This window comes from Thermobia domestica, chromosome 17, assembly GCF_964235325.1.
Source record: "Thermobia domestica chromosome 17, izTheDome1.hap1.1, whole genome shotgun sequence".
In the NCBI taxonomy this organism is placed as follows: domain Eukaryota; kingdom Metazoa; phylum Arthropoda; class Insecta; order Zygentoma; family Lepismatidae; genus Thermobia; species Thermobia domestica.
Window position 1 is genome coordinate 177,864,536 of NC_137470.1, and position 14,915 is coordinate 177,879,450.

A 14,915-nucleotide genomic window follows, 5' to 3' on the forward strand; every position below is an offset into this window, starting at 1 on the left:
AGTAGTGGTTAGAGATTGTGGGATGAATTGCACATAGTCATTAATTAAGATGGGTTCGATCCAAGTCAGTTTATGCGCATACCCACGCTCAGTGACACGCCCGATACACATCCGTACAATTTCTACACCAACCAAATATTCTTACCGTTCCAGTAGTGGTTTGCGTGAGAAACTGGTATTGAGCAACTGAAACATAATACATGTATGATATTGATTTACTTAAACACAAGTATTATACATACAGCATACATACTTACTTCAACGTTTTAGTTTGATACCTCTGTAAGTTTTATATTTTAGGATTTTCTTTTGTCATTTACCATATTGAATACAAGCCCATGAATTTTATTGAAGAATTAAAAAAAATAAAAAAAGGATTTTGAAAACTTGAATTTGAATTTTAAACTATAACGACGAAGCCGGCAAATTACTTAACAAATCACCAATTCACACACGCACTAGGGTTTTGGAGATTTTGAAAAAAGGAAGGGGGTTCAATAGATGTATTGGAGGGCAGTTCTTTAGAATCTTCTTCCCATTTTTCTTCGAAGGGATGTCCTGTTTCCAATTCAATTTCTATTTTCATTATTCAGCTGTGTAGTTGGCATTGTACTTACTTATGTTTCCACCGATTAACAATCTATAAAATAAATTGATCTCTTGTTTTACCTACGTATCTTTATCATAAACACGAGTGAAACTCAACATTAAACTTGATATTTAGGTCTGGACAACAACGCTGTCACAAAACTGAAAAGGTGTGCTCGTACTTAGTTTGAGCTGATTTGAAGCATTTTGTATTATTTTCGTAAAACTTCACTGTAACTTGCGTGAATAATAAAATAACACAACTTCTGCAGTTCACTCTTACTTATCTTGATGCGATTTCACAAAGGATTGGTAAATTAACTTAAGATTTTGATGCTGTGCCATGTACCTCTTCTCTTCATTACGGCATCCATTTTCGCGCACTCCGTTCCCGCCTTCTTACTCTAGCGTCGGTTAGCTTACTCCAATCACACCAAAGGATTATTTTAAAAAAATATCCATAAGCAGTATTGTTAACAAGAAATATGGATCATGGGTGTTAAATAATCTTGCCATTAACATATTATACTTAAAATACTGAAATCAATAAAAACATCTTAGGATGGCTTTTGAAACTGTGGTACTATTTTTCGGAACATCACCATGTCACATCCTTTTTGTTCGGTCAACCGGAAATACAAGTTACTGCTCACAGCACTGCCAACTCATAAAAAAGGATAAAACTAACACAAAGTTTGCGTCGACGTATAATCCATGCAGCCTCATTCCAATTCAGCCAAGAAAAACTGGGAAATTTTAAAATGGAATGGGAGTGAGGGGGGCCACACGCTCACAAGACAATATTGCTTCTTTCTGATATAACACACACTACCTGTAAATTTTCTAAATTTTGGCAGCCCAGTTCTCAATCATTACCTTTGGTGATACACAAATCTTTCAAAAGTTGACAAATCCGTTCTACTACTTCCACTGATGATAAGATAAGTGTGAGCAAGATTAAAAATAACAGCTCGTGCTTCGTATAGGGCCAAAACTGCGCTCATGTTTTTCAGAGTACGTAGCGTAACTCGTATGAGCTAACTCGTATAATTTTGTCACTGCATGCTATCATATTTTGTATATAGTATGCGTCTTGGGCGCAGAGACCCTGGCTTTACTCCCCACAAGGATCACGCATGGTTCGGGCTCCACACTAAGCTTTGTCATATAACTTCGCTGCTGAACGTGGTGTTTATGCCCAACTTAACCGACCAGCCAGGTATTTCAACTATTTTTCTATCTGGTCAGGGCCAGGTGTGGTTCTTGAAGTCAGTGCGGTAGGGTTTCCATACAAACTGACACGTTGGAAATGTGTGTATGGGCGCGAAGGCTGACTATTTCAGGTATATCTGTCTAACAAACTAAAATATTGATGTCGTTACTTCCTTTCCGTTATCGTGGTGATAGCCATGTATTTTTTATACAACCGCGTCTTGCGAAAGGTGTATTCTGAAGTCTAGTATATTTTGATTTGAGTTTAGCGTCCCTTTCAGCAGCAAAGCTATATGAGATGTGGACCAAGAGTTTAACGTGGGATCCGAACCACATGAGATCCCGCCGGGAGTTGAACCCGGCTTTCCCACGCCAAAGTCGATTTATGCCCGTTTGGCATTTCGAGTTATGCCCTTAAAACATATTTTGACAGACAACGGATAAGGATGTTATCTTAAGGCGTAACGGGAATTCCTGTTTCGCCTTATAACATATAAGGGAATTTTCACTCCGTATCTTTAACAAAAAGGGATTTATTTTATTCTCAACTACAACATCTGTTCTATTTCAGTAGCTTTCTAAGTGTTCCCTGATTTCCCACTTGAAGAAGTACTCGCAGTCTTTCATTTTCACGTTGCTCGTTTTTCATTCGTTCATTCAATGAAAGAATATATGTCTAAGTGCTCCTTGACACCTCTCTACGTAATGTGGCGTGCCACCCTTCCGCATTGTTAGTCGTTCGTTCTTGATCGTTTTCAAAGTGATTCCACGAGTCACTGAAATAGGTAAAAATACATCATCAGCACATTAGAGATTCAAAGGATTGCAGGAGAATCCACGTTGGAAAGTCGATAGCAAAATTTTGGGTGAAACTAATTTATATCTTTTATATATCAAGAAGATTTATTCTTTTGATAATTTACAAATCAGTGAATGCAGGATCTTCAACACATGCACGCCGCGAGAAAATCTATGTTACACTACATGAGGTGCTATGGAATAAAATAATTTACTGTAGAATACTCGGAATAGCTTAATTAATGATTTAATTATTTAAAAAAATCTTGCACTAAACGCCAGATATCAATATAGGAAAGGAAACATACTTACGGAGGTAATGGCGCGTCATCATCATCCAGCCAAGTGTCATGAAACTCCTCCTTACATGGAACGTTAGGCGCTTCATGCAAACGTACAAACACTACATCTGAATAGGAAGTTAGTACCAGAGGTAGTGCTGCTGCACGTCGAATCCATCTTTTCACTTCAGAGTTCTCTTTGTACAATTGAGAAAGTCCTAACTGCTGAACCTTCCTCCACACAGACTGAGGGAAGTGGAAGAAACACCCTCTGATTTTAACTAGGAAATATTTTATTCACAGCGTTTATTGCTACTTTATCAAAATCAAGTTTAGTGTTTAACGTTTCTTTTAGTATCCTGAGTGCATAAAGTCTGGAATTTAGTTTTACTATTATTTCTTTTACGTGGGTTTCCCAAGTTAGATTTTCATTTATATTTAATCCTAAAAATTTAATTTCATGGGTGAAATCTAGTTTTAGATCAGTCAATTTATTTTTGGTTTCTTTTATTTTCGTGTTTTGTTTTGTGTGAAAAAGTAGGTATTTTGTTTTTGTGTTGTGTATGCATAAGCAGTTACTTTCGAACCATTTTTTGGCTTGATCCAATACTCTATGTGTGTTTTTCCTTAGCTCACTTATGGTTTTACCCTCCACAATTGTAGATGACGCTTGTGTCATCTGCATATAAAATTACTTCAAAATTCTTCAATATGCCAGGGAAATCATTTATATACAATAGGAATAGGATTGGACCTATATTAAGCCCTGAGGCACGCCGTTGCGGACTTGTCTTGGGTTTGATAAATATGTTTTTACATTCCCATTTTGTATGTGAGAGACTTCAACTGCTTGCGTCCTCCCCTGTAAATAGGTTTCCATCACCTGTAGCACTTTCCCCCTTATGTCATAATGCTCAAGTTTTCGTAAGAGTATTTTGTGGTTAACGAGATCGAAAGCTTTACTTAAATCATAGAAAATGCCTAAGATTAGTATTTTATTATTTAGCCCTTTTAGTATGTTTTTTATAAACGTATATGTTGCCGTAGTTGTGTTTTTCCCAGTTACAAAACCGCCTTGTTCATGGCATAGTATCTGCTGTTTGTTCACGAATTTTATTAGTCTCTCTTTAATTATTTTCTCAAATATTTTATTTACTGGGTGTAAGAGTGATATCGGTCTGTAGTTTAGTATCAATGTTCTGTCTCCCTGTTTAAAGATTGGTTTTATTTTAGCTTCTTTTAATTTTCTTGGATATTTTCCTGTATTCTAGTTCTGTTACTATTGTCATATCAAACTTTCATGATGAAAAAAAAAAACACTAAAACAACGCAAGAAGAAGAAAGTAGGAAATGATAAACTATTTTCTTGACTAAAATATAACTTACAAGTATTCTACTAGCGTCAACGCCTTCATCCATCAACAAAGGGTTTTAGCGTTGTGCGTTTCACTTCACGATGTGGCCGGGTTCATGCTCGTACATTATATAGAGTGTTTGACTGCACCAAAAGTAGGGACAATAGATGCAGTTTAACTACAATAATTTCCCTTAGCATTCTTCTCCCTGGAAAATAGGATAATAAATATATTTAAACATCAACATCTTTCCTTTTTCCTTTTTGTTTCACCCTTTTCTACTCAGCCGTTTCTGATTTATAAGTACTGGAAATTTTATCTGATACAGAACAATTTTGGGGGACCATCTTGAAAACGGTGCCCCCTATCATAAATTGTTTCCTACAGAAATTTTCAATTTTCCAAGTTCTTTCGAACGACGTATCACTCGACCTATGTTTCCATTTGAAAATTTCACGTACACCCCCATCCCCCCATAATAGGGGGCGGAGGGAACCTCGTGTTTGACTCATTTTTAGGCCCCTCTGTATTTTACATTCTCTCTTAATATTTTTCTTATTTGATTTATAGTTCGCGAGATATTGGCTTGTAACACTTATTTTGACTCAACCTGTAAGGTAAGTGCACCAATAGCTGACACTTTAAGGATGCATTTCTAAATGTAATGCTTTGGTTTGTAAATAAAACAACATAGGAAAATTATGCCTTTAGTAACTGAAAGGTTTAAGTTTAAATAATGGTTTTCAATTGATATAAGACCTTCAGATAAACATATATGAGCTACCGAAATTTATATGGAACACAACCCACTTGTACCAGTTGCTGACACGCAGAAAATACCAATGATCCAATGCCTGACATAGTAATGTACCAAAAGCTGACAGTAAAATGAAATCATTTATTAGTAAGAACAACATCACGTATTCTTTTAAAATATAGGTTAAACAGAAGTAACATATTTATAATAGGTAGAATATAAATCTCTTTGTTTAGTGCTTATTCAAATATATCCATTTAAAATTTCAAGACTTTTCTTACCTTTTGTTAACGCGATAATTCTCAATTTTTTCTATCAGATACGCTCCCACCTTGGAATCAAATCATATTTAGGAATTGATTTTTTTTTTCAATATGTCTTCATATGCATACAATAGCTTGTCTTCAACTTTCGGCCAACACCAGTCGTGTCTAGTCTTTAGCGTAACTTTGACGAAAGCTTCGTTTTGCTTAGTCTTCAAAATCCTTCCTGGAAAATATTCACTTTTATATTATATTATATTTCTTCCACTCTGCCGATGTAGCGACTGAAGCTATTTTCTCTCTCCTACTCTTTAAGGTAGGCGTGATTGTATGGTGCGGCCAAAATAAAGATCTTTTAAATGGCGAGGGAATTAATAGTATCAGTACTTTTCTTTGCTCCCTGTTCATGGTCAGTTTCTGTAGTTTTCGAAGTCCTTGGAACTGAAAACATAGTTTCACTTCTATTTTGATGAGTAGAAGTTTTAGTTACTTCTGCAACTTGTTCTTGCGTAGAAACGTGTGTTCCTGTAATTTCCGAAGTGCCTGAAATTGATATATTAGTAGTGTCATTCGTATTTTGTTGAGTAGATATTTCATCCGTAACTTATTTGTTGTCTATTCTGGGTGCAGGAACATATCTGCTACACTTCTCTGCATCCATAGGAGGAAAAGATTTTTATCTTCTATGTTGCGTAAAAGCGTGCCATCACAATCGGAGATTTTTTTCAACTTTCTCAGTCCAAATTCTTTGTTTTAGGAAACACAAGAATTAATTTATTTGGCCGTGATGAGTTTAATTGGAGAGATTTCCGGAAGATCTCTCTCAAGTTGTTCCTCCTTTCCTGAACTTTTGATAGTCTACATTATCAGCGTTGAATGCGTAGAGACCACATGCTCTGAATCCATTTTGTATTAGAGTAGGAGTTATTGACATTTTCATTGTATTTTTCCAAAAGAGGTGCAAAGTCTTCATTTCTTAGCTTTCTACCGTCATGTTTGATTCTCCACTGATGCACACCACATTTCCAAGCGCTCTTGAGTGGGTGGAAAACTGAAACATCCATCGAATGAAGAACATGAGTGGAATTCGGATACAAAGCTACAAGCACAATACCATTGTCACTACAAAAAGTGCTTAGAGGCTCAGTGAGATGCTATGCATGACCATCAAGGAAAACTAACACAAGAGTTTCGATATTTGACTTTTCAAGCCATGGTTGAAACACATTAGTCATATATTCATAAAATATCTCTACTGTCATCCAACCTACTCAGATCTACCAATACCCCAATTCTTAGGCATTGAATTAGCTACAGAAGCTGGTATTCGTTTGCAACTCTATACAACCATCGGGTGAGCCAAAATACATGCACTATTTGTAATCAGCATTGTCATACATTCTTTTTCATCATTGCTTGCATATGTGTATATAGTTTTTTTCTTCCTTACGAACTAACATCTTATTTCCTTTCGGAAACGAAAAGGATGCAGTCTCGTCTGCGTTAAGAATTCTGGTGGATCTTAAGGTGCCTGGATAAAATACCGCACTCTCGGCTGTTCACACACCTCGGCTCATCTAGTTTACAACTACAGGAGAGAGTGCCACTATCTATCTATGTTCTAAAGCAGATCACGAATTTTTATTTTGTCTTAAATCTGCTTCAGAACAACCACATTTTTTTTCTGTAAAATGATGTTTGCATCATTGCGTTGCTCAAATCCATTGAAAATGTTTCTGTCAGGTCTTGGTACAAAACAGTATTTTGCTGCTCTAATAAGTGACAACCCCTGTCAGCTTTTGGACCGAGACATCCAAATTTAGTGAAATTGATAACAGAAGACAAGTGCTACTTTCTCGTGTAAATTATGTATGAAATTCATAAATTAATGCCGTTATGCTGTTTACCAATGCCTGACATGCAGTGTCAGCTACTGGAATAACCCTACACAAAAGGACACCAATACCTGACACCCCCCTCCTGAAGTTTTAGAATTTGAAATTGAACAAAATTTTCCTCCCGCAATTCACTACGCTGTTTCACCAACAGAATACATATTCAGCATGCTACTGAACTAGAAAAAAATCATAAATTAACATAAGAGTAACAAGGTAAGTAGGCTTACCGTATTTCTTAACAATTCTTCTCATTTTTGCATATTTCTTCACAGCACGTAATTCAACTTTGTCATACTTCTATCAGTTGGCACGCAAATTAACCACGACTAAGCAAAATGTTGCTAAACCATCAAGAAAAGTGTGTGCACCGAGAAATCTGTTAATGATAACAAATAGCCTTATGGTGTTCCATTTAAGATAAAAGTGTCAGCTTTTGGAGCAGTGTCAGCTACTGGTGCACTTACCTTATATATATATATATATATATATATATATATATATATATATATATATATATATATATATATATATATATGATATAGAAATCAGGGTGATGGTCTTCTCTTTAGAGAAAGAGTAACCGTCTTTGGGCTCAGTGGTTTCCATAGCCAACCAGTTTTGTGAGAGTTGTAGTCAGACTTTCCTGATAGAGATAGGTGTCGGGCGCAGAAGTGTGACGAAGTGATAGATCAGTATAGTCCCGACTGAAGGAAATTATAGAAGTCTGTTGGGATGAATGATGAACAGGAGACATAAGGAATGGGGCTCTGAAGAGAAAGAGTAACCTTTGAATAAATATTATTTTTACCCTGTTCAGATCTTAAATTTTGTTCGAGAATAAGCAAACCTTTATTTTTTCATGGTGTTTTATATTTGTTTGTAGTTTGATTAGCTTACCCTAGACGAGCGAAATTATTTTTAGAGTGGAGTGAACTACAACAAACTTAAGAAGCTCCATGTTTCTACTGTATATAAGAAACCAATATTTAGCAAGGCATAGTAAGTCTTTTCCATAGTTAGATAGCAGGGTTGGCTGGTTTAAACCAAGTTGGTTTAAACCAAAAAACAAAAAAATGTTCGTAAAAGTGAGTGAAGATTACATATACACACAAGACCCTGTCTTTCTATTTGATTCAATATTCGTGAAGTCCCTTATATTAAATATGCAATATCTTCCACTTTTCTCCTCTGCTTTACGGCACTCTTGTTTCTGACTGAATAACATAAAATCGTTACCACTCACCACACTTTATTGCTCCATATTTCCTTATTGAACTAATGAAATGCTGTGATGCTGAGGCACAATCCTGTAATATGAGGACAGTATTCCCACTATCTTCCGTCCATCCTCTCTTTATTTATATATAACATAGGAATTGGTGAAATACTGAACTTCTAAGACTTTGAGTAACTGGTTATTGCTACTGAAGTGTTTATTGTAGAGTGTAAATTGTCGGCGTTACTCGAGCAGACAGTTCTACCAAATTTTGACACATTTTCAGGTTAGGTCAGAGCCAGAGCCGTGCCTTGGAAAATCAGCGCCCGGGGCGAAAGTATACGACGGCGCCCCCATACATATATTCCAAGCAGTTTTTCCTTTTTTCTACCGAATTTTCGTCCCCCTTACTTCGGCGCCCGGGACCGTCGCCCCGCTCGCTTCCCCCACGGCACGGCCCTGGTTAAAGCTTTGTATTTCTTTTAGCAGAGCATGCACTAAATAAGGAGCTCCATTACGACTTGCAGATTGACTTCAGGAGGGTTCAATATAAATATAGTGTGGATGTACGGCATAAAAGTTACAGTGTATAAAACACGAATCAACTTCTACTAGATGGCTACTAAAAAGTACAAATGCTATCTCACCGAGTTAGAACAAGAGCCAGCACGACGACCCGAGCGTTAGCGACTGGTGCGTCCGTAGGGAGCAAGCACGTCAGCGAAGGGGTAAGTATACGCATAAACGAGGATAGTGGAAGAGCATACTTACACATACAATACTTTCACTATCCCTCAAAATTCATTTCAGTACGCTGTGCATTGACAGTAATTACTTATATTCACACTCTCATTCTTTCACAACAAATGTTTCACGTCGTATTTTACCTTTAGATTTTCTACTTGCTAGAACCGTCTGCTCGAGTGAACCCAAATAATCTAACTTTTCACATGCTGTACCTGAAATATCGATGTTAAGGTAATGAATATTGAATCATCATTATAGCAACACAGTGTTAGAGTTCTCTTGTCTTCGTCTGTAGCTTTGAAACTGCTACGGTAATCTTACGTTGTGTCTTATGTCAGAACATTGTCATCTTGCACTATTTGCTGGTACTGCTCAGACGAAAAATAGAAATACACCACTTAGTTGAAGGTCGCAATTTACCCCTGCTAACTTATGATTATTTTTGTTTCTTGTAAGATATTTAAAACGAAATATGGGTTTTAAGTACACTACTTTTAACAAAGTAAGTATATGATCAAATTAGAGAAAATTACTAGGTTAAGTTGTTGTCGCGTCTGACATGAGAATTACCAACATATATTTGAAGAATTCGTATGATACTACAAAGAATGAAGCAGTGGTTACATTCAAATCGATTCTATTTGGTCAGTCTTCCGAAGTTCCCTGTGATATGGTAAGAATTTCGGGAAAGCACCAAATCATGAAACTTACTTCTTTCTTAATGGGAATTTGTAGTATTTTTGTTAGAAGATGGCTGTAAATTTTGAAAGTAAAAACACTTTTAAAATAACGTTCTATGGAACTTGGTTTCAATTACTATTCTGACCTGGTAACCATAAAGTTTGATTGTTTAGATATAGATTTTGTGATCCCAACGTTTACTCAGGGTCCTTTGTCTTATTATGAAAAATGACTTTGAAACATTTCCTTTAATGAATGAAAATTATTTGTTGTTGTTTAGTTTCTATTTTCAGCACTGAGGTTATATGCGGCGTATATTTCCAGTTTAAGGTTGAATGAAACGCTTTCAAATTTTGTTTAATGCTTTCTCACCGAAAACTAAACACGGAAATATATGCACGAAAAGTGCGTAGGGAGCCACTGCCAGTGGAGAGGTATCCTTCTCTGTTCTTATTATAAAATAAAAATAATTTCAACAAAGGCTGCGCGAAACCATATTTGAAGGGTAAGGGGAAAAAAGAAGGAATGTCACAAAACTGCATTTTCGAGAAAACGGCGTTTAAATATTGAAAACCGCGTAAAAAGAATAGGGTTATTAAATCTTTCGCCCCTTTTTAAATGGAGATTTCTACAACTAAGCATGCATGGCATATACACTCAAATAGTACCAAGAGTCACTAACAGATAGGACCAAGGACCCGGAAAAGCACATACATGGTCATTCCTAGTTTTTTTCCCTTACCCTTCATTTATTCTGTTATTACAATAAGTTCACATGGTATACATTTCTTTTCAGGTGTAAATGTAATAAAACCGGAATTTGTAACCACATATGATGGTTCAAATTGCACTGAAGACTGGGACAAAGAAGAAATAAATGCGCAATCCATGACTTCAGTCTTTCCAAGTGAGGACCCAATAGAGGATTGGGACTTGGAGCCTGCGTCCGGGACATACAATCCCACACCAAATATATCTTCTAGAACCGTCATCAGGTATTACTTTTACAATTTGTATTATCTTGAACGACTTACCTAATTAGGATGTTTGGTCTTTCTGTGAATCTGGAGAGTACTTTTAACAGAAGCAGACTAAAAATTCCAGCATCATCAGTTTAATCTTTGTTAACTGTTATATACTCTATACAGAGTAGGCGCAAAGTTGCTTTTTCCAATATGTGAAGCTTAATTGTTTTGAGGAAAGCAACTTTGTGTCCACTCTATGTATATAATTGTGTGTGTCATATCTTGAAATAATGACTTAATTCCGTTTAGTGTTTCTTTAGGATTTTAGCAAGATTTAGGAATCATTTAAATCCTTTAATTTCTTCTTTAAATGAGATTCGTTGCCGACCATAAATACAGGAAACTATCTGCGCACGCGCCTCACAAAATGATTTTTGTCTTCCCCAAATTTGTACTTTGTTCAGAGAGAAGAAAATACAAATATTCTTCTCGTGGATAAAAGTGTCACGATAGTTTCTAATTTCGAGACCAAGAAACCCTAACGGTACTTTTTTGATCGTAGCATTTAACCTCTTGTCATATTTCTTAATAGGTGAAATACCCATTCTTTGCATGGATCAGATAAAATCTCTAAGTAAACATACTGAACAACGAAAGAAAAAAAATATCGGTAATTTTCTACTACTTTTACATATCCCGGTAAACGCCTCCTGTGGACCCCTTGGGTAGAATTTTACAAAAAAACTCCTCTGGTCCCCAATCGATGGGGCTGTATTTGGAAGTTAACGCTTGTGTGAGTATCGCCATTCATCTCAGCGACCGCGAAAACTATGGATTCGACAGTAATATCGGTTATTTTGGATTATATTTTACATGTCTCGGTATCCCGCCTTTAAGGAACAATAAATTATTCCATTGCATATAGAAGTGTTACGTTTTCATATATACAGTTTATTTACATTTAACACACAAATATATTAACTAGAATAGGTTCACGTAACACCATTAAACTACCTGGTTCAATATGTAATAAGACAAGTCAATATAATTATTTGCTTTTATATTATTTAATTATTAAAACTTACGAATAATTCTATTCGTTAACTGATTCCTTACACAACATGTCGGATATTACCACTTATTACATTACACATCATAGCAACGGTAAAAAATGACAATCGAAAATAAGATTAACACATATTTCTTTCAATTACAAATAACTGCTCACACAGTTCGCCTCTGATCCATATTCATAATAGCTGGTACAGGTATATTTTAAGCACATTTGCAAATAAATTATAAATTAATTACAAATAAATTGCAACGTTATCGTTGTAAATGGTGCTCGAACGCGGAATTCCGCAGTAGTATAACTACGTAGGAAAGAACCCTGGATATAAAATGAAAGTTGACTTACTTTTCGAATAGCCCTTAAATATTTGACATCACATCAATATAAATATTTTACATTATATTACATTGTAACAACACATTTTATTTTCCATATTTTCACATCATATCAATATAGTAAAACTGTCAATTTAACATTAATATTAATGTGGTTATTCAGATTTTAAAATTATATAACAATTTTCTTCAGGGTACTAAGTAACCTTTTGTAAGCACCACTAAGTATAAATCAAGATCTTTATAATAACTAACATAAGTAGGATCAAGAAGCAATGATATATATATATATATATATATATTGACAAGAAATATAAATTAACAAATTCTTAATTAACATTATAAAAAGAAACTTACAGCAAATCTGATAATCATCGTCAAATCTCCATGAGCAATTGGCCACGGGTATGTATTGGTAAGAGACATTTGTATCAAAAAACTTTAAATCAGTTTCATAATCTGAAAGTTGATGAGAAGTACACGATGCTGGTATGGTTTCAACCCCTCCCATATCAGCATATCCTAGTTTAAATTATGTTGTCTTACATCTTCGTTTAAATCACATTGTATTCCGCAATCTGTAGTACTACCTTGCCGAATAGGCATAGTTACATTATTTGGATTTCTGCTTATAAAACTCCTGCCATCTGCAAAGCGATTAGGTGAAAATCTACAATAATTATTATTTCTGTTGACATTCCGGTTGCCATTCCTCAAATTTCTAAGGTTTCCAGCTTGATTTCTGTAATTAGATTGAGTCTGATTACCGGTAGTATTACAACCATTTCTCATTTTATTGAAACTACGTACATTAACATTATTATCAGGTTGCACACTGATATTACGAACTGCTGCATACTGAATTGGATTACGTCGAGAATTGTTCTGCCCTCTATCTTGAATTCTATTGTTACTATTATGCATTACAGATTGGCTTTCGTAATTTTGAATTAGCATGATCAGATGGTTGAAATTAATACATTGTGCTGACATCAACAGTTGCTGTAATTTAAAAGGAAGCAAAATCCTAGTAGAAGCTATTATACGTGATTCGGGATAAGTTGGATTTAAGGATCTTAATTCATTATAAGTAGAAACTACAAATTCAGTAATGCTACCACGAAGTTTTGGAAAATAATTTTTCGTTCTTAAAACGGCATCTCTATTTGCAATCATAAAATCATTCTCATAGTTCGACAAGAGAGCATTTTTAAAGTAAGAATAAGTACTTAAATTACCCCTAATAGCTTTGAACCAAGTTGAACAAGGCGGTAACAAGACGTGAGGCAGTAATTTTAAATATTGTGACTTATCTCCACCAATAAGTTCACATTCATCTTCGAGTTTTTCGAGAAATGATCTTGCAGGAATATCTTCAGGCACACCACTAAATTTAGTAAGGGACTTAACCTCACTGAATTTTATAAATTTACCTGTGACTGTTTTCGCCTGCCTATTGAAATTACGTCTAGATGGCGGTCTCACTCTTCTCTCAAAATCAGTGCTATCCTCTTCACCACTGGTATTGTTGTTGTTTTCCAACACTTGGCGGCGCTGGTGATTAGGATGACGATTAGTAGACACCGGGTGTATTATATGACTAGGTCCATCTTCTTGGGACGCACTTTCAGGAACACATTTCTCTTTGATAATGTTGACTTCTTGTAGTCGCTTGATGTGAGTTTCATGTACGCATACCATAGATTCTAATCCATTTATGGAATCTTGAAATTCACCGATCTTAGGTTCAACTTCTTCCAGTTTTTCATCATATTTTTCAAATTTAGTCACAATACTCTGATTCATACGCACAAATTCTTGTTGAATAGCTTTCAGTTTATTTTCATGACAATGTTGTAACTGTTCAAACTTCTCTTCAAAGTCTAAAGTTTGCTGATTTAACCTATTTTTAAAGTCTTCCTTGAAATCGCTAATTTGTTGAGTTTGATCGTGCTTATGATCATTGATTTGTTGCGATTGACTTTGCTGAAAATGTTCAAACTTCTGTGTTTGATCTTGCTTAAGATCATTGATTTGTTGTGTTAATTGCTTAAACATTTGCAAAATCTGATTATTATCCACAGATTGAGACATGGATTCTTGAGTATTGTCTGACAGTACTTGATCATTATTTTGTTCACTTGCCATATTTACTTTACGTTCGATTTTTCGACCACTACGTAAATATGTAAACTGAAGATTCATACGTCTTATTACAAATTTTCAATACCCCGTTTTTACTTAACTTCAAGACATACACAGGGTCCCGCGGTTGAAAGGCACCATTATTTAAGGAACAATAAATTATTCCATTGCATATAGAAGTGTTACGTTTTCATATATACAGTTTATTTACATTTAACACACAAATATATTAACTAGAATAGGTTCACGTAACACCATTAAACTACCTGGTTCAATATGTAATAAGACAAGTCAATATAATTATTTGCTTTTATATTATTTAATTATTAAAACTTACGAATAATTCTATTCGTTAACTGATTCCTTACACAACATGTCGGATATTACCACTTATTACATTACACATCACCATAGCAACGGTAAAAAATGACAATCGAAAATAAGATTAACACATATTTCTTTCAATTACAAATAACTGCTCACACAGTTCGCCTCTGATCCATATTCATAATAGCTGGTACAAGTATATTTTAAGCACATTTACAAATAAATTATAAATTAATTACAAATAAATTGCAACGTTATCGTTGTACGCCCCCCCT

The 14,915-nt window shown here is 35.1% G+C and overlaps 1 protein-coding gene across 2 annotated transcripts in view; it reads left to right on the forward strand.

The window, feature by feature from the left end:
• LOC145674513 (uncharacterized) overlaps positions 1-14,915 on the forward strand; it is a 58,207-nt gene that overhangs the window by 8,207 nt on the left and 35,085 nt on the right. For both annotated transcript variants that reach the window (XM_081744669.1, XM_081744670.1), the window contains exon 2: positions 10,593-10,791. In XM_081744669.1, the coding sequence (XP_081600795.1) occupies positions 10,593-10,791 (199 nt within the window). The remainder of the gene's footprint in view (positions 1-10,592; positions 10,792-14,915) is intronic.